This window comes from Pyxicephalus adspersus, chromosome 4, assembly GCF_032062135.1.
Source record: "Pyxicephalus adspersus chromosome 4, UCB_Pads_2.0, whole genome shotgun sequence".
Lineage (NCBI taxonomy): Eukaryota > Metazoa > Chordata > Amphibia > Anura > Pyxicephalidae > Pyxicephalus > Pyxicephalus adspersus.
The window spans coordinates 135851874-135878075 of NC_092861.1; the positions used below are offsets into that span (position 1 = coordinate 135851874).

Consider the following 26202-nt stretch of genomic DNA (forward strand, 5'->3'; position numbering starts at 1 on the left):
CACCACTTCCTCAAGCCTATGAACCATGCCTGCAGTTGAGTGGCTTTGTGTAGCATCTCGCCCACATCCAGCCACAGATAATTCATGGGGGTCGGTAGTGGTTCTGTACTGCCCCTTGCAACCAGCTGCCAAATGCTAAAATATTAGTTCAACTACATTTTGGACTACCGAGTGGCTGGCAAAGTGCAAACCACAGGGAGCCACCAGGTAGCAACGTCTGTACCCAAAGGATTATTCTAGCTGTACTTTAAAGCAAGCCTTGGACAAAGTAAGGTCCACTTATAATAGTCTAGAACCCCTTTTCCTGTACAAACCATTGGCAAAGAGTATTTCCAAAATTTACCTGTGAAGAAAAATTATAGTAAAATTATAAAATGTCCTGGGTACCCTCCTGGGTAAGAATCCTGAAGAACAATGAGTTCCCCCCGATGTCTTCATGTGAGCATACCCAATATTTCTCACTCATTTCCCCAGAAGGTTGGGGATGTGATTTCATGTGATATGGAAGACAAGAGTAAGGTTACATTTTTTTTGTGTTTTATTTATTTACAGGCAGATTTTGGGAATACAGCCATTTTTACATCGGCAGGAGAATCGGACATTATAAGCAGACCTAGCATTGTAATTCAAGGGCTGCTTGGAGCACAATGGAGCATATACACTCTATAGGTTACGAAGTAGACTGTAGTCCACCAAGAAAACTGAGGGGCAACTATTGATAATTAGGGAGTTGGGAAGAGGGTGCCTTTCCTAATTTTACTACATGGTGAGTCTCCAATCAAGTAGAGAAATCATCTATTTCCTTTATTATTATTTCACAGTATGTATATAGCACCATCATATTAAGCAGTGCTGTACAAAGTCCATAGTCATGACACTAACTATGACCTCAGTCATATGTCAATAATGAAGTCTAAGGTTAATTTTCTTTGGGGGGAAGGAAGCCAATTACCTAACTGCATGTTTTCAGAATGTGGAAGAAAACCCACGCAGACATGGGGAGAACCTGTAAACTCCATGGAGATAGTGCCCTGGCCAGGATTCAATCCTGGGATCTAGTGCTGCAAAGGCAAGAGTGCTAACCTCTGAGCCTCCACGACTTCCTTTAGGGTCTATAGGTGTGATTTACTGAAAGAAATTTTAAGCAGTTCACTTACTTTGGTGAATTATCACCTTGCAAGAGATAATTCACTTTGTTGAAAGAATTACCACAATCATATGCAAGGAAATAAAAATTTTTCCCTGCACATGATTGGATGGTTGAAGTCAGCAAAGCTTCATCTCCTTTAAAAGCTAAGTGAAATATCTCTTGCAAGGGGATAATTAACTTTGCTTTGTGAACAGCCTATATTCCTCTAGTAAATCAACATAACTTAAACAACCAGCAAGGATCACGCATGCAGCACATTTACAGAAATGTCACAATAACCCCCATTAGCATTATGCGGGCAGATTCAGAAAAAGCAATTTCCCTTCAAAGGCTGGTCAACCTTCTGATACTTCTCATGTAGATCAAGCTCTTTAAACTGTGCCAGAGGACAAATTAGGCCATGTGAAATAAATCTGAGAATTTATGGAACTGGGGGAATTAGGTGGATATGGACAAGGATTGGAAAAACATAATGTATTGCACATTTCAATGAGTTATTAAGCCTACATTGTTTCTGCAAGAGCCTGTGGGCTTTAAGCCTTATTAGTGTTCTATATAAAGCTGGCACATTGCCTCGCTTTGGCATTTCCTGTCTTAGTTTAAGGGGAAGAAATATAAGCAATTTAAATATATTGGAGATGAAAATTACAGCATGCACAACCAAGACTGTGTCTCAGAGGAATGAATGGAAGACAGGCTACATAAGACATGTATACTGGCTGCCTTGATAATTGCAGCTTTTACACGCTGAGCCTGAACATTTCTTGCGTGAAGAAGATGATGTCATGTATGTCTGACATTGAGTATGATGCGATGCGCAGTACTGAGGGAGACATGAATACCAGTGACTGTGTTAAAGGGAAAACTACCATCTAAATGGTGACTCAAGCCAAAGGATGATCAGCTAAAAAAACTTGCAAAATGCTAAAACTGTTTTTCATGCCAACAGATTTATGTAGGAAATATTCTCTTGGGATTCTTTCAGTCTTTTTGTGCCAGTAACAAAATACAGTAAAAAGTAAAAATGCACAACTCTCAACTAAACTCTCAAAACAAAAAATTGGGAGCAAGCAGCTCTTTTTTGTAGAAGAGACAGGCTATGAACTCAGTGCTAAATTTTTGGTGGCACTGGGTTCTCCCAAGCCCTTGTGAAAGGGCTGCAAGCTTTTTTTTGTTTGCTGTTTTCCCTTATGATACACACCTCTCACAAACTCAAACCTATACTTAATTTTACTACCTTCCCATCTCCATAACCCTTCTTTACAACCCGGGAACACAAAAAGGTATTAGCATACAAGTAAAAAAAGTTTTTTTGCAAACGTTCCCTGCACCTATGCTACTGCCGCCCAATTTTACACTTTACATTTTATTCTGTAGAGATCTCTAATTCATTTAGTTAACCCCCAGCTTGTGCATTTTGTGACTGGTAAATTTGGGCTCAGCCTTGTTTTTATGCTATTGTGCATGTGTGCTTTTTCCGATAGCAGTACTCTTTACATGCATTTTTGACAGTAGTTTGCCTATGAGCTCTAAGTTTGAAAATCAGACCTAGACAGATTTGTGCAGATACCAGATATGGGTAGGATTATACTGTAGGATAACACTGGTCCAATACTAAGGTCCCATTATACTGGAGTTAATTAAAATGAAAATGCAATGATCCTCTTCACTCACATGGGGTACAGGACAGTCATATAGAAAAGCCAGATTTGAAATTTGGAAAATATAACTGGTCTTTTTAAGTAGACCTGTCAAGGTAAGCTGTTGATTGGCCAAGAATTGTTAATTTCTTTCTATGTGCATTCCAAGTGTTAGGATTCCAAATCCCCCCTCACTGTCAGGAGATAAGCAAGTCAGGATACCGATGGGAATGGATTATTTTTTATATCTGCATAATGCACAACACTATGGGTATATCCCGTTATCATTATGTCTTTTTTGGATTATGGAGTCACAAAAATAAACTTTATTTGGTTCTCTCTGGTTAAGGGACAGAGGCAGAAAAACAAACAAGCACTACAAATAATGTAAACTGGAAGGAGAGCAAAACAACATATTCACCAGTTTACTTACATGAGTGCATTTCTTTGCCAAACAGATTTCAGATTTCCACCTATGTCATAATTTCATTCAGACAAGGTTGATCAGTTATTTACTAATAATAGATACTTTATAGTTGATACAAGATCACCCTGTATAAATATATCAACAATCCATATAGAGAACTCTCTTCCCTATTATTCACTTTGAGATCATTACAAAGAACAAGAGGGCACTCTTTGCATCTGAAGGAAAAGAAGTTTAACCTCCGGATACGGAAGGGATTCTTCACGGTAAGGTCTGTGAAAATGTGGAATCGGCTCCCTCAGGAAGTAGTTTCAGCAACTACTATAGATTGCTTTAAGAAAAAGCTGGATGTTTTTCTAGAAGCATAGAATATAACTGGGGATTAAGGCTTTAAAGTAGAGATAACAGAGACCATTGATCCAGGGAACATCTGATTGCCTCATGGAATCAGGAAGGATTTTTTTCCCCTGTTAAAGAAAATTGTACCAGGTTTTTTTTGCCTTTCTCTGGACCGGCTATGTCTTATAGGGTTATATATTTGGGATATGAATATTTCCCTAGTGGGTGAACTTTATGGACTTATGTCTTTTTTTTCAACCTAACCTACTATGTAACTATGTAACTATGTAAGTTCTTTTATCAAAAAGTCCAAAGACTTCTGGCATCATGTAGAGTCAATAAGACTTTTTCCAAACTTGCTAATGTATTGTGGATTGTATATTAGCCCCCTATACACAAGGAACCTGTGGGCTGTGGGGGATCCATAAGGAGTAGGCAACATTGGGGAACTAGTTCAGATGTGCAGAATTTATTTGCAATGTGAATCATTTTTTCTTTGACCTTTTATAATTAAATTCACTGTAAGACCTTAGTTACCCATTTGTAGTCATAATGTGATAATCTTCCATAATATGGACTTCTTTATAAAGGAAAAAGGAGGATTGACATTAGTGAAATCTATTTGCATTTAAATAATGAAACGAGAGAAGGACAGAATGACAGGCGATAGAAACAAGAGAGAGAAGAGATCCGGAGGGAGAAATAGAGGAAAAAGAGCGTATAGGTAATGAAAACACAGACCCTCAACAAGCTGAAAGCACAGAGAGATGAGAAGGATGAGCAAGGAAAGAAAAAACGAGTGAAAGAGATGGGAGTAGGGATGGTCGTAATTACCTTTTTAAAGAGAAAATGATTTTTAAAATATTGATGGATATTTCAATTTTGGGAACAAACTGTGTCAAAGCTGAACACAAATGTTTTGAGTTTTATGCAAATCCCATGAAATCCAAAACTGCTGGAAAGGGAGAGGCCACTCAAGAGACCTGTAGGAAAATGCATTTCCACCCACCCAAAAAAATTTTTTTTACTTGAAGAACATGTAGCTTTTTCTGTAAATCATAGTTTAAGTAAAAGTTTGAAATACATTTTAAAGCTGTGTTTCTCAACCAGGGTACCTCCCAAGTCATTTGACAACATTCCTTTAAATGTGACATTCACTGACAAATTAGACTTGCAAAATCTATTGTAGTCTTTAATATTTAGGACATTTGTTGGCTGCAGCTTAAAAAAACATTGTAAAAAGGTAATACACAAATCATTCACATACCATGTCATAAAGGTATAGTTGTTAATAATGTATATAATATTATTAATTAATTATTATGTAAATAAAATGCACAAAACTGTGTAAGGCCTCTTTAAAATAAAAAACAGACCCTATCTAGCTTGGAACTTGGCTAGACAGCAAAAGAAAGAATAGGGGAGGCTGAGACAGCAAGCAAATGCACTCAGAACTAAATTAATCATTAATCACATCATTCAACAATTGTAAATTCATATTAGTCATGACAAGCATGAATTGCCAAACCTATGTCAGAATCGCCAGCCAGCTCTATGTAAATACAGTGCTAATAGGATTGTTTACATTTGTAGAGTCTGCCAATGGCTCATTTAGTGAATTGTTGAGTCATTGATGACTTTTCAATGACTCATTGCTTCAAGAGTAAGGAAAGAGGTGCTGGTTAATTAATACTGGAGAAAAGCAAATTAAAACATAGCAACCAATCAGCATTTTTGAGTAATAAAATTAAAGGGAAAGTTCACACCACCCATTGGGGTTGGGTTAGGGTGTGTGTGCTAACTACGAAGATATCAGTAAATACTAGACTATTTTCCTAAAAATAGGAGTTTTTAGAGGCTTGCATAACTACAATTTTCTTCAACATTACAAGAATAAGTCTAGTTGGATGTATTTAACTTTTATTACATATCAAAAATCTGATTGGCTACTATTGGCCACAACTCCATGTCACGCTTGAGGAGACAGGGTCACTAGGTGGCGCTACGGATTGCATAGGAGTGATGTGAGCCCTAACAAGGTTACTGCCAACTTGGGCACACCAGGGTGGGCAGGATGATACATGGTACCAAATCACAAAGCAGAAGAATAGATAAGGAAAGCCAGGGTCGAGGCAGGCAGCAAGCAAGAGAGGTCAGATCACAAGTCAGGGGTCAGATACCAGGGATCCAGGAGACAGACACCAGTGACACAGGGGCCACAGCAGACACAGGGAACACAGGAGACACTGGAAGCAACAGGAGGCACAGGTCACACAGTAATATCCACCAACAGACAGGAACACTGGAACAGCACAGGGAAGTTGGCTGGGAACCAACAGACTGGACAACGAGGGGTTAACACAGGAGCTGAATGGAGGAGGCACTGAATTAGCCAACAGGTGTAAAGGAACTAGCTCAACAGAACTAGGGGTTCGGCACCAGTGGAGACACGTTGCACGAACACTGAGTGCTGTGTCTAAGCTAGCTAAATAGCCAGGGATGGTTAGGAAGCTATTTCCTGATTGACTGGCGAAGCTGATAAAGCTTGATAGTGTAGGCATGCCCAGAGCCAGATGTGGAAGAGGTAAGTATGACACTCCACTTAGGCTTTTCATTTCTTTTCTCCAAGTTTATTGAACCAGACCCAGATAAGCTGGGCCAGTTTTAGGCTGGGGCAAACTAAGTAATGGCCCACCTTCTTCATAGCTTTAAATAACAGAATGGCAGAAAGACAGGGAGCTTGAAGGCTGTGCATTTGGGGTCCCTGCTTTAGGACCCCATTATGTCTAAAACCATCCTTGCATATTAGGAAAGTAAAGCCCCATCTAGCATCAATACAGCAGTCTAACAATGTTGTTTAGCAATTTACTGTCAAAGAAGGGCCAAACCTAATAGTATCAAGGCAGTGGGGTGTCTTTCGGTCCTCTTCTTCCAATCTCTATAGAGCAGAGTATGCTTAGCATGGAATGATGGTTTGTAAAACTGCCAGCCAATATAATCACTAATGATCATTTTGAGCACCAATTAATAAAGGTCTGTATGGCCTTTAAAGGAGAGTGAAAGGAAAAGAAAGGAGAGGGAGGAGGGGAGCGCCAAGCAGAGAATATGAAAAAGGGAACATGGAGAATGAAGGGACTGACAGACACAGGGTAGAGTATGAAGATAATCTTCTATTCAAAAAAGAATAACACCATGTACGTTCTGCCAATCGTCAGTTGAAAAATACTATAAAACCTTAATTAAAGGCTGCAGGAACGATATTTAACATTATTGAAGGGTTTACATGAACTTTTGTGCTGATTAAATTATGAATCATTTTGCTCTATGTCATTTCCAAACTTGATAACTCTAATTTTCTTGTCATAATCTCAATAGGCTGTTCTTACGTGTCAGAGAGAGAAATCTCAAGTCATTTTCAGCAAAGTCTTTTGTGCCACATGAAAACAATTATTTGGTAAAATAACAAAACATCACCAATGTGGTAAATTACAGTTTATAACTAACATTTGATCCTGAAGGTGACTGCATGGGAGATAATTGTTCTTCAAGTACTCTTGAGGCATTAAAAGGCTGTTAGTGAGAAAACTGAAGCTTAATTCATTTTTCAGAATATTATACGAGAATATTATTAGGTTATGCAGGACCATAAAATATTACCACCTAGTAATTACAATGCAAGTTAAAACATTGAAACAAAAACAGTTTTTGCATATAAATCAAATCAAAGCGCTAAATCAATTACAGAAAAAAGGGAAGAAGGCCACTTTTTGGCTGTAGGCAAAAACACAATAAGAGAGGAGATATGTAGTGGTGGGAAGTAGTGATGGTTTCAAAAGACAGAAGCAAATGGATATGCAAGTTTGAAAAAATGGGTTTTGAGTGCTTTTTAAATGAGTAGAAAGTAGGAGCAAGCCGATTAGGATGAGGAAGACCATTCTAGAGAGTTGGGGCAGCTCTAGAAAAGTCTTGTAGCTGTGCATGTGATGAAGTTATAAATAAGGAAGTCAGTTGTCGTCATTGGAGGAGTGGAGAGAGCGGCTGGGGGAGTATTTTTCTATCAGGTCAGAAATGTAAGTGGGACAATAACTGTGTAGGGATTTGAAGGCAAAGCACAGGAGCTTGAATCTGATTCTAAGGTGAAATGAAAGCCAGTGGTGAGAACTACAAAGAGATGCAGCAGAAGAGGAGTGGTGGGAAGGATGGATGAGTCTGGCTGCAGCATTCATAATAGATTGTGGGGGAGAGAGTCGGGTTAGTGGAATACCAGAGAGGAGGAGGTTACAGTAGTCCAGATGAGAGATGATAAGAGCATGTACAAGGAGTTTGGTGGTCTCTGGGGACAGGTAGGGGCGGATTTTGGCGATGTTGAACAGGTGAAAGTGGCAGGACCTGGAAATGTTCTGAATATGGGGGGTAAATGAGAGGGCGAGTCAAAGGTGACACCAAGACAACGTGCATGAGGGGAGGGCCGAATAACAGTGTTGTTAACAGTTAGATATATGTCAGGGGGGGATTTGGAATTTGAGGGGGGGGGGGGGATGATGGGTTCTGTTTTATCCAGGTTGAGTTTCAGGAATCGGTCAGACATCCATGATGATATGGCTGACAGGCAGCATGAGACCTTATCCAGGACTGAAGGAGACAAGTCAGGGGTGGAAAGAAAGATTTGAGTGTCATCAGCCTACAGATGGTACTGTAAGCCAAAGGAGGATATGAGATTACCGAGAGAGGAGGTGTACAGAGAAAAGAGAACCAGTCCAAGGACTGACCCTTGAGGAACACCAACAGGGAGGAGAGTGGGAGAGTAGGAATTACTATTGATTGAAACTTGAAAGGAATGGACAGACATATAGGAAGCAACCCAAGAGAGAGCAGTGTCACCAATACCAATGGAGCGCATGATTTGTATTAGAAGGGGGTGATCAACAGTGTCAAAAGCGGAGGAAAGATCAAGGTGAAGGGGCAGGGAAAAAAGTTGCTTTGAGACTTAGCTCTGACAAGGTCATTGGCCACTTTAGTAAGGGCTGTTTCGGTGGAATGGGCAGCTCAAAAGCCAGACTGGAGAGAGTCAAGGAGAGAGTTGGTGCTCAGGTAAACGGTGAGTCTTTTGTAGACAAGGCGTTCAAGGAGTTTGGGGACATATGGGAGAAGGGAGATAGGACAGTAGCTAGAAAGTAGGGAGGGGTCTAGTGAGGGTTTCTTCAGGATAGGAAGAATTATGGCATGTTTAAAAGTGGAGGGGTATATACCAGTGGAAAGAGAGAGGTTGCATAGTTTGGTTAGGATGGGGGCCAGGGTGGAGGAATGGGTAGTGGATCAGAGGGAATTGGGTCAAGCGGACAGGTAGTGGATAGAGACGATGAAAGATGAGAGGAGACTTTGTTCACAGAAACAGGGCTGAGGGAGGGCAGTGATGACTTACAGGTTGAAGGAGTATAGTTTGGAGTGACCTGATGAGCAGATACATGTCTGATTTTGTCAGTTTTCTCTCTAAAGTAGGTGGCTATGTCTTGAGCAGAGAAGGATGTTGTGGGGGAAGCTAGGGTCGAGGGTTGGCAGGGTGGGGTTAGCGGTAGGTGGCGGGGGCAACTTTATCCAAAGCCAAGAAAAGAGAGTGGTTTAACTGAGTAGCATTTTCATCTGGGGAGGTGATTTTGGAGAGATTTTGGAGGGATGCAAGGCAGTTTGAGAATAGGTTTTGGTTAAGGTTACAAATATCTATCTGCCATTGACCAGGTCTGGGATGTGGCAAAGAGGGGGGGAGGAGTTCGATAGGTTGAAGGTGATAAGGTTGTGATCAGAAAGGGGAAATGGTGAGTTGTCAAGGAGGGTGAGGTTGCAGAGTTTGGAAAATACCAGATCTAAAGTGTGTCCGGCGATGTGTGTGGGGCCATTGATGTTCTGTGTGAGTCAAAATGAGGAGGTAATGGAGAGCAGTTTGGCTGAGGAGGGAAGGTTGGGCTCATCCATTGCAACATTAAAGTCACCAGGGATGAGGATGGGAAGGTCATGGGAAAGAATGTGTGGGAGCCAGGATGCAAAGTTATATAAGATTGTGATACTGGGCCAGGGGGGCGGTAGACAACAGCAACAATAAGGGGTAAGGGGCAGAAAAGACGGAGGGAGTGGTCATCAAAAGAGGAGGAGACCCAAAAAAGAAGGAGACCCACACCACCCCCTGCTTTGTTGCCAGGTCTAGAGGTATGTGTGAAGTGCAGGCATCCATATAGAGAGCAGCAGCCAAGGCAGAGTCAGAGGAGGAAAGCCAAGTTTCAGTGAGAGACAGGAAGTTCAGAGATTTAAAAAGAAGGTTGTGTATGGAGGTTAATTTATTGCCAACAGATCTGGCATTCCATAGACTGCCAGAGAAAGGGGGTAAGAACTTTTGGGTGGGGTGAATCGGGATGAGGTTAGGAGAAGGAAGTATCTTGCTGAAAATGTATGAAAGAGAGAGGCTGTGGGGGCACCAGGGTTGGGTCAGATGTCACCAGAAAGTAGCAGTAGAGAAAAAAGGTGCAGGAGCACAGAGAAAGCAGGAGATTGAAGGAGCAGAGAGACAATGAGTTATCAAACTGGGGAGAGGAAATAGTGCAACAATACACATGTATTTGTTTTAGACTGAAGTTTTGGGTATGGGTGGGCTAGAAGGCACAGTGGTAAGTGACTGCAGGTTACATTTCTGCTTAGTCTTGTACCTAGGCTATGTTCAGACTAGTGGTGAGGTTGCACTTCTGTTAACCCCTAAACTCCTTCCCCAAGAGGGATGCTATTTGTAGCTTTCTGTCCTCGCTAGCCCATAGAGAATAAAAGAGTAGTTCAGTTGTAGTACACCTGCTCCTGTTGTGGTACTGAACCTAGCCTAAAACTCTCATCATTTTCCTTGCATTAATTTTTTTTAAATGTTATTTAAATAATACAAATCATTTAATTAATTAAAAAAAACAGAAATAAACATGTAAACAATTATAAAATAGTATCCCTTTTAATGCACCTTAACTGAAGTGAGCATTTTCAATATAATAGGCAACAGCAAATAAACAGTATGTAAGCTTTACCCTGAAAAATCTTTTGTCTTTAATTCCTCCTAAAATAGCTGCAATCTTCCTGGTGTGTGAGAATTCCTAGACACTTCTGTGTCTACAACCTTATATCTATATATTTGCATAATCTAAGATCCAGGAGGATCTGACTTCTGACTTCTGGTCTCAGGAAATATGAAGGTAGATTTGGTGATGTCACTATTGTGCTGCCTATGGCTCTCCTTGCTGGAGAGGAAGCTGTTCCACCAGTGCAAGGATCTTCCTGCTTTTACCTCTCCTTCTTGATCATTCCTCATCGGTCATCAGAATAACCTGGGATATGGGAAGCCAAAGCCCTGCGCTTCTACAAAGATGTTATATTGCAAAAAGGGTTTGGTAAGCCAGGGAAATGTGGGAATCAGCTGTTGAGGTTCATACAAATTATGATTGCCTGATTTCCTAAATTGTGTGATTATAAGCTGATCAGACAGATCTATTTGCAATAAGGGGAATCGGACATTGCAAATTGCAGACTTTGCTCCACGTTTACTCAGAATTTACTTTTTTTACTTTGGGTTCAGTTAGAAAATGTGTCAACTTTTACTCATACTTCATACATTTTTCTAACTGAATCCATTGTGAAAAATGTGTACATTTTGGATAACATTTCCATCCATGTCTAATTTGTAAGATTTCATTTTATGTGCTGTACAACAAGAAGTAAGTGGAAATTTCTCCAAGGTTTAAGTAAATCCCCTTGTAGGCAGCTGCCACTGAAACAAGTTGGAAATTACAATGTTTCTGTTTTTTTCTACTTTCAGTTTCATATATATTGGTCACTAGAAAATCAGAGAGAATAAACCTTTCCAGCTAGGAAATCAGAAAAAAGAAAAATATATTATAAAAGAGTATATAAAAGAGTTATCCCAGTGCATGCTACAGTTTATAAAAGAATTTTGTCTTTATAATTTGAAGGGAAATGGAGAGCATTTTAAAGGAATGACTAATGCAAAATCTATAAGTGTATTGTAATGTTAAATAATTTACTCATTGACGTTTGCAAGCTTTTAAATGACCAGTCAAGCCTATTAGTTAAATATATGATACTGTATTTGTAAGTATACCCAAAACATTGTAATTTTTAACTGGCTGTATCAAAGGATTAAGCATCACTTACCTAGCAATGAAAACTTAAGAAGAGGTTTAACCCCTCTTTATCCAAAACTGATAAAAAATGCTTTGGTTTTAAATACTTTGTAAAATAAACAAGTTACAGTGAATCCTAATAACACAAGACAAGACAAATCAGTGGTAAAATAGGTATATTTCCGCAACCCAATGAAGTATAAATAATTGGAGCTGAACTTTTTTTTCCCGAAAAAGCTAGACAGAGGTGTCCCATAGAGCATGCAACAAATATAAGCTAACCACTTTTCCCTATTAGGCTTAACTGCATAAAGAAATTCTGTGCTATTGTGTCAAACCAATAAAAATCAAAACTAAGGTTTGGTAGCCTGACCAATGCATTGGTTTTTTAACCTTTTTATTTTAACTTGAGAAACCACTGCCTGTATGGTAGGTAAAGTGATCAGATGGGAGACTAGTGGAAAAGTCATAGACTAAAATGTAATTGGAACAGTGGTTAACCCTGTGTTTCCAGGTGTATTTAAAGCTCACAATCACCATAACAAACAATGGGTCTAATTTATTAAAGCTCTTTAAGACTGAAGAAGATGGACTATCATGGCATTACTTGGGTGATCCAGCTAACCTGGAATGGATTTAGACAAGGACTAAATACATTTCCCAACTAATAGCAAATTTTTTTTAGGAATTCCATTCAAGGTTTGCAGGATCAACCAGGTTTTCCCATATTAGTCCATCGTCTCCAGGCTTAGAGAGCCTAATATATCAGGCCCAATATGTTGGGTTCCCCTTGTAAGTTCAATGACTTGCCTAAATTTTATCTAAGACATATACTAGTTTAGTTAGAGGGGATGACAGATGCCCCTTGTATTTTGGGTTCTAAAAATAGACCAGAGCCCCTAGTGAAGGCCCTTAAAAGAAAAGGAAGAACTTACAATGTGTGTACACAAAGAGACTCTGATCTGAAAGCATGCACCTAAGTTCCCAGTTCAGCAAGTCTCTAAATGAACCTGTAATGTAACCATAAAAAATTCCAGGTACATGCCTTGGATTTATCAAAGACTGGAGAAGATAGACTACCATGGGAGACCATGGATGATCCTGGGTGATCCAGCAAACATGATCAGACTAATTTCCTATTAGTTGGCAAATGTTTTCAATTCTAAATGAAACCAATTCTGGGTTTGCTGGCCCTGGCCTATTACATCAGGTCCATTATTGGAGTACTAAGGACAGTTGCCATAGATCTTTATCCAACAATGACAAGTGGTTGTATCTGAGAATGATAATTTGACATACAGTACATGGCTACAGCAGTCTACTGACTATAGTCACCTTAAAGTAACCATGTTTCCAAATTAAACACTTTAGGAAGAAATCTGCAAAAGAAAAGAATTAATACTTACCTTTACTGGTGCTTGTGCCTCATACCAGCATCTAACACTTAAGGATGCTGGTGGATTCCACCTGCCAACAGTTATGGCACTTCTTCAGTTCAGCTCTGGCTAATAAATACAAAATGGCAGTCTTCAAAGGCTCACTAAAATTAAAAGTAATTTTAGATGCAATATCCACCCTAATTGCAGTTCTACCCCCTCTTCCTTAACTGATCCAGCCCCCTTCCTTTTTGGAAGTGTAAACCAACTAGTGTCATTCAACAAACTTTCTGTGAAACCAGGACATCAAGTTAATTGCTGTTACCTCATGAAATCCAGTTTAACCCACAAACAAGGTTCACTATTGAAAGAGTGTCCATGGTAATGTAAGAGCCAGGAGGCTCCACTGTATCGGACTGTGGAATGCTTCCAGTAATCAAGAAATAGAAAAGGTATGGCTTTTCCATATGCAGGCCACTGCAAAGGTAAGTAAATAAATGTTTCTTACAGTTGGGCTTTTTTGTCAAAAGACCCCATGGAAGCAGAAATGAGCACATTTAGTACATTTAGAAAATATATTCATAAAAAGAGATGTATGTATTGAAGGGAAAGTAGTCTGTATAGAGCAATGAAACTTTACAATTACATTGATTATATTGAAAAATGATCTGTAAGTGTTAATTAGAGGAAACTTCATGTGTCATTTGTTTTTACGCATTCATTAATCAACTCTATAGGATCAAGTCAAAGAACTGCTGAATGGATGTTAATAAAAATGGTGGTTTGAATAAATTATTGAATAAATTGGATTAAATTAGATCTTTAAATTCTTAGAAGTCATGCGTAAATGGTATCTAAGTGTTTCCAATCTTTTTTGCAGGTTTCGGAATGACCACACCAGCTACTGTCACCGGAAAAGTGTTTCTCATCTTCTACGGCCTTTTTGGTTGTGCTGGAACCATATTGTTTTTTAACCTCTTCTTGGAAAGGATAATATCCCTTTTGGCTTTTGTGATGAAAGCTTGTCATGAAAGGCGGTTGCGACGAAATGGGCTTCTACCTCCGACTGTCCGCCGAGGGTCATCTGTGTCCGAAGTGGACAGCCTAGTTGGTTGGAAGCCATCTGTCTACCACGTCTTGCTAATTCTGGGAATTTCTGCTATCACCCTCTCTTGCTGTGCATCAGCCATGTACACCCCAGTAGAAGGCTGGAACTACATAGACTCTTTGTATTACTGTTTTGTCACTTTTAGCACCATTGGATTTGGAGATCTAGTAAGCAGCCAAAACGCAGTGTACAAATATCAGGGATTATACAGGTTTGGAAATTTCATGTGTATACTTTTGGGAGTTTGTTGCATTTACTCACTTTTTAACGTCATATCGATTGTAATCAAGCAAGTTTTAAACTGGATTCTAAAAAAATGTAGGTGCCGATGCTGTAACAAGTGCCATAAATCCAATGCCCGACTTGGGCGCCGCAATGCCATCACTCCTGGATCTCGCTTCCGCAGGAACCAATTGGCAATGGAGAATGACAACAACTACGACAGCGATACAGAAGGCAGGAGACTGTCGGGGGAAATGATCTCAATGAGGGACCTTACCGCGTCCAATAAGGTTTCTCTTGCCATACTGCAGAAGCAGTTATCTGAAACAGCCAATGGTTACCCTAGAACTGTGTGCATCAATACACGACAAAATGGCTTCTCAGGAGGGGTTGGAGCTTTAGCCATCATGAACAATAGGTTGGCAGAAACAAGTGATTCTAGGTAGAGTCTTTTCAAATTCCTATATTTTCAGTATAAGTTTTTTCAATAAAAAGTTGTCAAACTCATAGTAAATTTACTGAATGTGAACATCCACCAAGCCACTTATTGAATTTTCATTGCAGCTATAATTTCTATTGATTTTCATCAGCATGTAATTGCATCTCATATGTATAATGAAACAAGCACGATATAGTTCTCAGGAAAATATAAAGCACCTTGTACATTATGGGATCTGAAGGAAGAACAGTTTGTGTTGCCTTTAGCAAAAAGAAAGGAACTAAAAATGAAAATTCACAATTGGGATCTAATTGAAAGGAACCATACAACACTTCTGTTCAGTTCAGATTCTCATGCAATTGTGATTTGCTAACAAAACACATGTATAAATGGTTTGAAATTTAATCTGCCATGCATGTACCAACCAAATACACTTGTTAGGTTATAAAATGCAACTTATCCTTTGAATGGCTGCTGTAGGCATCATAAAAAAATCTCCTATCAAATGTATTTACATGGCTTTAAATGATTCAGAAATGATACTGGCACTATGTTTTATTGCAAACAAAATTGGCTTAATTTATCAATTGTCTTAAAAATTCAGTTTACTGCACCTTAGCTGCCTTAAACATAGTCACAAAAAGATGTGCATGCACCCAGTACCTAGTAAAAGGAAACTACAATTGGAGTGTAGGGTGCCACCAGTCTAACTTTTGTTTTAATTATTCAACTACATTCATTTGTTAGGAAGTTTAAGATTGGAAATGATTATGTTAGAACTGAAAGATGTTAAGCATGGTTTTTCCAGGTATGATGAGTCAAATAACAGCAGTTTTCACTTTTTTTTTTTTTACAAAAGTGTACTTATTTTTTATGTCTGTCGTCCTACAGATCAATCACATTCAATGTTTTTCCAACTTTAATTCTTCTTTGAAATCTAAGTAAATATTGACATAATAGTTCTAAAGCTGGGTACACATGTCAGATTTTTCTCGCCCGATAATCGGCATCGGCCAGATATCGTGCGAAAATCTGGCGTGTGTACAGTCGGCGTCGTCCATCGTCCGAACGACCGTCCGGGAGGATCCACGCACGATGAATGACGACCGATCCTAATGCAAGGGAAGGGGGAGAGCGCACAGCAGGGTGCCGCTCCATCGCTCTCCCCCTCCCCTCTCCATAGGGCAGAACGGTGCTGTATGTACAGCACCGTTCATGCATCGTGTAGTCCTTTGTCATTGGAAAGGATCGTGAAAGATCCTTTCCAATGACAAAAATTGCACGTGTGTACGCAGCTTTACATCAAGCAAAACCCCACTTTTTGTTGGAAAAAAAAAATATATATATATATATACTTTTCCTGTTTTATTATCACACCACTAAATGGGAAAGACAATACAGCTTACGGTCAGTTTTTTTTTTTTAAATCCTAAAAACCATCCAGATGTGCAAGCCTTCATTAAATACTTCACCAAAAATAAAGAACCAAAAATAAAAATGTAGAAAATCAGTAAACCAATCATACAAGTCAAGGTGGCGGGGTGCTGGCACTGGGTAGATAATCCGTGTTCCCAAAGTTTGGATTTTAGCCATTTTTCTGGCTGATTGCAGCATTAAAACCAATCAATTTTTAACCATTTAAAATTACAAAATGCTTTATGTGTAAATTATATGTTGTGGGTTTTTAAGCATAAGCAGAGTTTTCCACTAGGAAAGCCAGTTGTTTTGAATTAGTTGATTTTTTAAAGAGAATGTATTTCTGTGACAGACCTGAAAAAATGTTTGATTAGATGTACACAATCAAGCTCATTGTGCAATAAGTATTATCTATCATATTCATGCCAAAGCTCAGCATTGTAGCTGAATAGATAGATATCCAGGGCAAGCCACTCAGAGATAGTACATTGTACACAAATATTGTCCGGAAACTACTGTGCATGTGCCAAATCTGCAACTATTTTTTGCCCTATGTATCTTTAAAATATGACACAGTATTTATATAGCACCATCATTATACACAGCACTGTACAAAGTCCATGGTCATGTCACTAGCTGTCCCTCAAAGGGGCTCACAATGCAATGTCCCTACCTCAGTCGTATGTCTTTAATACAGTCTAAGGTTAATTTTTGGGGGGAACCAATTAACCTAACTGCATGTTTCTGGAATGTGAGAGTAAACCCATATAACCTTCATGCAGATAGCATTCTGGACGAGATTCAAACCTGGGATCTAGCGCTGCACAGGCCAGAGCACCTACCTCTGAGCCACCATGCTGCCCACACAAGAGCAAAAAGGCATAACCAGAATAAAACATCACAACTGTTCAACAGGATTATTTACAATAGAGTAGGTTTCTCAACTAAGGTTCCACCAAAGGTTGCTGGAGGTTCTTTGAGCAATGAAAAATGAACCTCCCAGGTCAGTTTAACTGACACCATCAACCTTTTTGGCCATCTGTAAGGGTGACATTGTTCCCCCTGGCCAGAAGTGTAGGAGGAACTCTTCTTACTGGCCACAACAGTGTTGGTCAGTAGGAAGAACTCCTGTGGATATGGTAATGTTAGCAGGGGTTCCCCCTGTGTTATTATTATTATTATTATTATTATTATTATTATTAATAATAATAATTAACAGGGTTTATATGGCGCCAACATATTACGCAGCTCTGTACATTAAATAGGGGTTGCAAATGACAGATACACACAGTGACACAGGGTAAGAGGACCATGCCCTGAAGAGCTTACAATCTAGGAGATGGAAGAAGTATCACAATAGGAGGGGAGATTAAAAAGGTTGGGAAACATTGCAATAAAGATTCCATACACCTGTATACCTTAAACTAATTTTATTAAAAATTAAGAATGCCTTACCTCTGATATCTTGAGATCATATGTTACGTTTACCCATAGTTTATAAAATAAACTAAGCTTAACATAATAATAATAAAAATACACCGTCATATATATTATCCTGCACTTGTTTAATCAGATGTTTGTTGACACCTGTCCATCATAACTGTATATTATAGACAATTTTATTTTAAAACCATAGGCATTAATATATAGCCACCCCAACCCAACATCATTCAGGGACTGATGTCGGATAAGGAAATCTGACTCTGGGATTCCAACTCATCTCAAAGGTTTAGGTTAGGGCTCTGCACAGGTCCTTTGGGTCTCTCCACAGCTAACACATCAAACAATACTTTATGGACCTGACTTTATACACAGGGGCTCAGCCATGCTTACAAAAGCCTTTTCCTGTAAGTTGCCACGAGGTAGAAAGGGCAAAAATGTCTGAAATGTATTTGTATGCTGTAATAATAGGAGTGCTCTGGAAATACCTGAACTTCATTTAAAGAGGTGTCCACAAAGTGTTAACCAGTGCCTATCATCCATGAGTACTTTCACTTTTATTTACATAACCTTGTAGCTTGCAGTTTATTAATATAAATTCCATGAATATTACAGTCAAGGTGATGCTTGAAAATGTGATTAGAAAATGAATCAAAGATAAAGCAGTATGCTCATATAGAAAATTAAATTATCATTTGTTATAACTCTGTCCCAAAGGACATCAATTCTAAAAGCATATTAAGTTTATCTCAGCATATTTCATTTTACCTTTTATAAACCTTGGTAATGTTTTGAAATACATTATTCTTTAACTGTTCTCATTATACATAAGAAACTTAACATTTGCAGGTTGGTACCAGGTTGAGGATATGTTTGGCACATTTATTTAAGATATAGGCAGGCTGCACAGAAACATTTTACAATAATAAGAAACAAAATGAGATGAATATATAGAAATATTTGTTGCCTGTTTTTGTGCTAAACCAATGGCTTTAGTATATTTTACATTATTGATCTGGAACAGTTTTGCAGATCATATGGTCTCCATTTATTTCCTGCATACTGGTTCTGGGAGTACTGAAATTAGAAGACCAGATAAAGAGCAATTCGATGCCTATACATTTTTTATGATAGATATTCATCAAACAAGGTTTAAATCAAAAACCAACACAGTGTCTATTGGAAAATAAATGAATGTGTTACTAATCACCTACTGTATGTTCCGCTTGTATTGTTCATTAGCTCCTAACCATATCATTTCCATCCTACACCATTCATATATGTAGGTATAGGCCAGAAGCTCAGTCTGACTTTTTTAACTTTTTCATTTAGTATTCTAAAAAATAAATTAGCAATGGTAGCCTCTATATCTCTGTTATTGAATTTTTGGAATTTGGTAGAATTTTTGCTACATTAAGTTAGAGAATACAGAGGCAAAACCTAAATAGAATTTATAAATGCATGCTAACATTTCTATCACATAGTTCATATGGAAATTTTACATTTTTTTAACTCTATTAAAGGTTAAACATAGTTGATTAAAGTTGGGCTTTAGCAGTTCAGCCTTTCCTTAATTCCAGAATGAATCTTCAGTCTTGAATAGGTGAAGCCAAGCTTTGACTGGACAATGTAGATGATACTGTTAAGATATAATGTGTTCATGAATATTCTTGTTTTATATTCTTCCTGAGGTCTAAGGTGTGGGCTTCATGTATCTGGTTGCTTCTATTGTCTCTTTGTGTGCTGAAACATCTCAGACTTTTATAGTATTGTGTTGAATGGTTAAAGTGTTTTTAATGACCAAAGAATTATATTGAGATTTTATGTATTGCCTGTCTTTTCAAGGTACCTGCAAATTGTACTTTCTGAATTACTACTCCATCTACCAGTGAGCGGGCAGCCTTTTCAATACATGGATTTTCTTTCTCATATCTGCTGCCAAAGAAAAAAACTTGTCGGCAGCCAAGAGTAACATTGAAGCATTTCATCTCCTACTAATTATTTTATTGCACGTGCATGTGTTGTGTTTACTGGTTAACCTGTTCTGTTTGTTTTGGGAGAGGTGGGAGTTTTGAGACCAACTGCCATGCCCCTTTTCCAGAAAAGTGGTCGATGTATTAGTAAAGGAACACCCCCCCATTCAATTAGAGGCAACAAGGCAATATGAAGAAGGGGTTCCAACACCCACCTGCCCCACTTCTATTTTGCTGGATCAACCCACCTTTTTTTTTTTTTACTGAGAGGGGTCAGGGTTTTGGGACCAACAGTTTAGCCTTCCAGGCAACTTCCTTATGGTCTGCCTTGCCACATGTACTGGACGTTGGTGAACATAGTCAGTAAAAAATACCTGAGCAAGATGATGTTGTTGGCCCCGCATTCTTTTAGATGAAACAGGGCACCACCAGGGGGTCCCAGTTCCCACCCAACACAGTTTTTTTACTGGGTTTCTAAATCTAGGAAAGCCCAAATGCATGTAAACAATCTGTAATCCAAGACCATTGCTTTATGAATGCAAAGGTAATATCTCTGTTTTGTGCGGTTCCCTCAAAGGGTGCCATGAGATGAGATTCCCGCCTCCTTTTCTTGCACCCAGCTGCCATATGCCACATGCTAATATCTTGTAAACCACTGGTATTACTATTTGATATACAAAAAGAGGATTGGTGTTAAAGCAAATAGTTAACATTATCCACCATTTTACATTTAATACCATCTCAGTAAAGGTCAGGAGAAGAGAATGACCACTTGGGATCCAGGTCAGACTACAGAAAGATGTCCCTGCAATGAGTTGATATTTCAGGCAAAAATTTCATAGATCAGTCTAGCCAACCACCTATTCAGTTGTTGTATTATAATCTGACCATTCTGCTTCTTTTTTGCAGTTAGAAGTCCAACATGGTGAGAATCTCTAAAACATATAATAATTAATGTCTGAATCTAAATACAAATTCTACTTTCCTACTACTAGAATTGAATATGTTTACTTTCTTTGAGCAAATTAAGGCTGGTGTTTGCTTTTCCAGTTTGACCAATATTTGGCTTAGAACAAGTGACCAAAAGTGACCAATATTAGGCTTAGAATAAAAAAACATGTTCTGTGCTACTTTTAAAGGGAAATGCTTATTGGTTGAAATATGATACATAGTAAAATAGCTAATCTGTATGCTGTCTCAGTGAGTTGGCAATGTTTGTATTCATATAATATTATTTATTACTTCCTGTGCTATATCAGAGCTTTGTATTCTTCTTTGTATGAGCCATATGGCCCTTTACTGAGTATTTTTATGATTACCTATTTTTTGTTTTGTGCCCTATAAATTGTGTGTTACCTCTAGCTGATATGCCTTTTTGTTTGGATTTTTGTTCTGTGCTTTTTTGTTTTAGCTTTTAATTGTTATTATTTTTTTTACTTCCTTTGCTTTTTTCTGTAAAGAGAAATCCCAATAGTTATGCAATCCACATATAATGTCTGTAAAACAAAAAAGATGTTATATATGAGCATTGCAGTGTGTATTTTAAATTTATTGTAGTCCCTTTTTTAACTGTGCTTAACTCTCCAACACTACTGAAAAAAAAAACATATTCCCTCATTCCTCCTAGGCTTCTTGTAAGGTGCAGTCCTTGAAATTACACTGGTCACTAGGGCAAATATTGGCAAGCATTCTGATTCTGGCTGGTGGTTGTTGGTGACAGAACCACTTAATTTGGTTGCATCCTTCAACTTTGGGGGTGGGGGGGATGAAGTAGCTAGCCTGTGGGATTAAAATTTACACATGGTCTGTGTAGTAATCCATAAATTCCCTGGGGCAAGTGAGTTTTTTAGGCGGTCAGGCTTGTGCAGCTGATATGATAAGAAGTTGTAATACACTTTACAAGCTTCTGTGCTAGAGATCGGAGAAGTGGTGGGCAGATCAGCAGGCAAGGACAAAAACTAGCATCATCAGAACCCAGGGCACTCACCAGTAGGTGCAACGCAATCCCAGGGTTCAGTGATTACAATTCAAGGAGGATGTCTAGGAGGAATATGGGCTGTTGATGGCTTTTTTTGGGGTGTGAGGTTAGTATTGGGAGAAGGTATTATTTTTGCTTGAGAAGAGCTCTGTGCTCTATTTACTCCACATGCTGTGTCTCTTGACCCTCGGACTCTGAGCCTTAGTTACTTATCACACCTGCACTCTGTGCATTACTTACTTGACCTCTGGACTCAGACACTATCAACTTTTCTAGTACCAGACACTGTGGTATCTTTTTAATGGCTTTATAATGGCTCAATAATTGGGGCCTGTTCTGTTTTTTCCAATAAGGGTCACCAGTCCAAATTATCTGAATACTATACATACAGAGGCTAGAGGAATGCAGAACAAGCCAGGGGACCAAAATAGCAATGGGATCAGCCAAGGAATTAGTGTAGCAATTGAACCATAATTGGGGTAATAAATGCTCCCTTGATTTATAGGCAAGTCAACCTAGAGGGGGCTTGGTTTATACTCAAAAAAATTTATTTTTGAGTATTTGTGGTTGCACAATTCTATGTTTCCCCTAAAGTATGGTATTCCACACATAGATTAGAGAAGGGTGAAGTCCCCTGCCAGGTTTTTTGCTTTTTGTATTTTATGTTGCTGTATTTTAACTGTTGCTTTAATTCATGTCCTGACAGAAGTAGAAGAAGAAAAAAAGAAATCTCTCTAAAAACGAGAGCCCACCTTGCCATCTTCCCAGCAGAGCATAGACAGCAATACAAATAGACATCATTTATAATCCCTTACTTAACCAAAAGTTTTGGTTTAAAGAAGAGAATTCCATAATAATTGGAATTTCCATAATAAATGGAAATCTAAAGATGTAAATGATACATCGCCCGGAATGACAAAATATTTCCTAGACGCATATTACTAAGTCACATCCTGATATCTCAAGGATATGGATGTCTATCAGACTGGAGTTTGAATATGAATTTATGAATTTAAGTAAGAAAATAATAACCGGAGGAAATCGCTGAGAACATTGAGATAAGTGTTACAAAGCACTTCATGAATATTCCAGTTTGTATTGGATTGCCTATTAGAATTATTTTGCTAGTTTTTTCCTCTTTTTCATTGCAGGATACAGTGCTGTGAAATACGTTGGAGCTATAAAAATTCAGAATGATAGTAAGAATATAAGGTGATTTAAACAGTAGTGACAGATTGGGAGGATGCATTTTATGTTGATAAATTGTACCAAGTGAACCTCAGTAGGGGGAGAGGCCCAAGACCTGGAATGATTTTATTGAACCCATGAGTTACTTATGTAGGGCAAAGCAACAGTATCATCTAAAGAGAAATTGAATCCTGGAAGCTGTGCCCGAATAGTAATGCAGACAACGAGATTAACTAGACAATAGTATTGCCTGTTTACTACTTTTTAAACATACAGATCAAAGTGACTATAACTTATGATTCTTCTATGCATTACAGCAACTTCTACAGTTCTCTTGCTAAATGATGACACAAATTTCCAAAGTTGGCTAGAAAAGGATAATAAAATAAAGGAAAAAACAAAATGTGTACATTTGCAGGTGCTGTCCTTTGCCCCCCTATTATAGGCACTGGCCCACATGTCATTATTGTAAATCTAGCTCTAAATGCACCCAAACAACAACTTGCACCATTGTATTAGTCCAATGCCATGAAGGAGATAGTTATATACTCTAAGTATCATCCCGCAGAATAAGCAATGGCCAATGCATGAAAATAATCTAGCTCGGCTAAGGTCTCTGCATAGTATGACAATCGATCGTATACAGATGAGTTCCTTAACACTTTCATAGAAACTAAAAGAAAACCTAATAATAGGAAAATTACAGATACGTTAACATCTACCGAGGTGCAAATGACAACACAAAATGGATTGCAATACTCCAAAAACTCTTAACAGATTCATACTTTCCTACATTTCTTATAAAAAAGACTGGATAAAAGCAATGCAATAAATTCAACTCTTTGATAAATGGTTTATAAATCATTGCCATTAATATATTTATTCAGAGCATATGACTAAGCATAAATGTTGACATATGTAAAATGCGCCTAATGCCTGGCTTCAGACACAGCTAATGTAAAAGGAAATTAATTTTACTTGTGATATGTCACAAAGATTTATAATCGGAATCCTCCATTGAATGTCGCTTGATTAAGTCAGCAGCAGAAAATCATTAACAGTCAGTGGGCCATCTAAACACATGCAGATCGGGTCATCTGCTCTCCGGTAGATGTCAACTTTGTTCTGATAATTTTGTTGGTCTTAAATAACTATTTGATTTATTCTCCAAGGTACACAGTGATATTAAAATTAAAACAGTGATCTTTCTTTTACTGACCATGAAAAGAAGCTTTTATAATTTTGCATAATGTTACATGTAATACTGTTGTAACTCTAGGTTATAATCCTGTTAATGAAAAAAATACCCCAGTGGGATATCTAAAACCCCTTCACTAATCACTTTTGCAGGACATATTGTTGTGCACATGAATATGGGTAATAATACAAATAAATTGTATGCATAGCAAGTTTTGAATAAAACGGGAGGGTAATAATCATTTATATTGCTGTCCATGTCCCAGCAGTGGGGAGGTACCCTCTTTATTTAACCTGATAACAAAAACTTCTAGCTCTATTCCCAGCTACTGCAGACCACCTGTTAAGGAGAAGCTGTTGTGTAGTCTTAGTTTAGTTTATAATGTGACAATGCCATATATTCATAATTTTAATGCATGCATAGTTACATACATAGTAAGTCAGGTTGAAAAAAGACATAAGCCCATAAAATTTAACCACTAGAGAAATAAACATATCCCAGATATAAAACAAAGATGATCCAGAGGAAGGCAAAATAACCCCTGGTACAATTCGTTCCAACAGGGGAAAAAAATTCCTTCCTAATTCCATGCAGCAGTGTTCAAAGGTTATCATCCTATGTCAGTAAGTGTGCTACTGGCAGGGCTACAAGAAAAAAAGAAAAGAAGTGCAACCACGTCATCTAAGGACCTCTTAGCTGCGATATATTGCATTTTTGTTCATTGCTTTAGATGCACTTTAAGGCCCACAGGTGTCACTTTGGTGGACAACAACAGACTGAGCGTATCTATAATAAAAGCATTATTTCTATACTCTTTGATTGCATGTCCTAATTCTAATGTTATCACATTTCACAGATTAATTTTTTCTTGAATACTTGCAATATTGAATGTAACTTGAAAGCATTTATGGATTTATCAGTTTTGCCAACTCTGCCTAAGGAAGTCATTTAGACAGATCGAGTGTTTCCACAATGCATGCAGAATAAAATCCTTTACAATCAATAATAAAATAATACATTTAATTAAATAAAAATTGACCAATAAATTCCCATCATGTTTCTTTTGTGTGACAGGTATTCAAGCAGCAAGAACCAGTGTTTTGGACTTCCAACTACTCGAAACTGAATGCATTTTTTTTTTTTTGCTATAACTAAAGATGTCATACAATAAAAGTAAAACCTTTTGCAGTCCTGTACAGAAGACATGAACACTCTCTCCAGGTCCTTCATTTGCTGGCATGTCAAAGCACAAAATATAATTTTTAAGATCTGCAATGCTCTTTTTGTATATTTTTTAAGTGGGAATTTACTTGGGACAATAAGGGAACTTCTGCATAAAAACATTTTTATCCAAAACGCATCAAAATTCTGTTAATTAGGATTTCTAATGACTGTCTATGTACAAGATCTCATTTGCCTATTGTTTTTTTTCTGTCTATTGATCACTAAGTGCTTCATGGAATGAATATGCAACCTAAAGAATGCTTTTCTGATCTATTTAAGCTATTGATTATTAATTTATGCATGATTACAACATATTGCTGTAAAAGTGCTAATTGCTAAGAAGGAAAAATGGATAAAATGATATTTCTAAAAAAATTGATTTACTGGTTACATTTTTTATGTTCTCTTACTGCATATGCAAGCATGAGACATTGGGCTTGATTTATTAAAGCTCTCCAAGGCTGGAGAAGATACGCTTTCATAAGTGAACCTGGGTGACCCAGCAAACCTGGAAAGGATCTGGTCCAGGATTGAAAAGATTTGCTAACAAAGTTCAAATGACCTTAGGAAATCCATTCCACATATGGATCACCCAGGATCACTGAAGAAAATGTATTCTCCAGCTTAGAGGGCATTATTAAATCAGGCCCAATAATTCTCATTCATCTGACAATTCACTAATCTTGTACAAAGTTGACTTTATAAAAGAAAACGGGGTTTTGGCAGTACAGTTAGGTTTTCTAGTTGAGAGGCTGATACATTCAGAAAGTTCAAAGCTTTACAGAGTTCACTTGTCACATCAAAATCATATACATATCCCATATAGTGGGGTGTGTAGAGATTCAAAAAGTCCATATGTTACATTGAAAACGTGGAGATCATTGTACTGGGTACATGCACACTGCCAAATCCAAGGCAC

At 38.1% G+C, this 26202-nt stretch overlaps 1 protein-coding gene across 2 annotated transcripts in view; it reads left to right on the forward strand.

The window, feature by feature from the left end:
* The window catches only part of KCNK12 (potassium two pore domain channel subfamily K member 12), a 73547-nt gene extending 47930 nt beyond the window's left edge, over positions 1–25617 (forward strand). Inside the window, exons 2-3 of one of the 2 annotated variants that reach the window (XM_072409738.1) lie at positions 13978–14869; positions 25134–25617. In XM_072409738.1, coding sequence (XP_072265839.1) covers positions 13978–14869; positions 25134–25185 — 944 coding nt within the window. In that variant the 3' untranslated portion in view covers positions 25186–25617. Of the gene's footprint in view, positions 1–13977; positions 15911–25133 lie in introns of those variants that run through there. The other variant, XM_072409740.1, reaches the window with a different exon arrangement.
* The last annotated feature ends 585 nt before the right edge of the window (positions 25618–26202 follow it).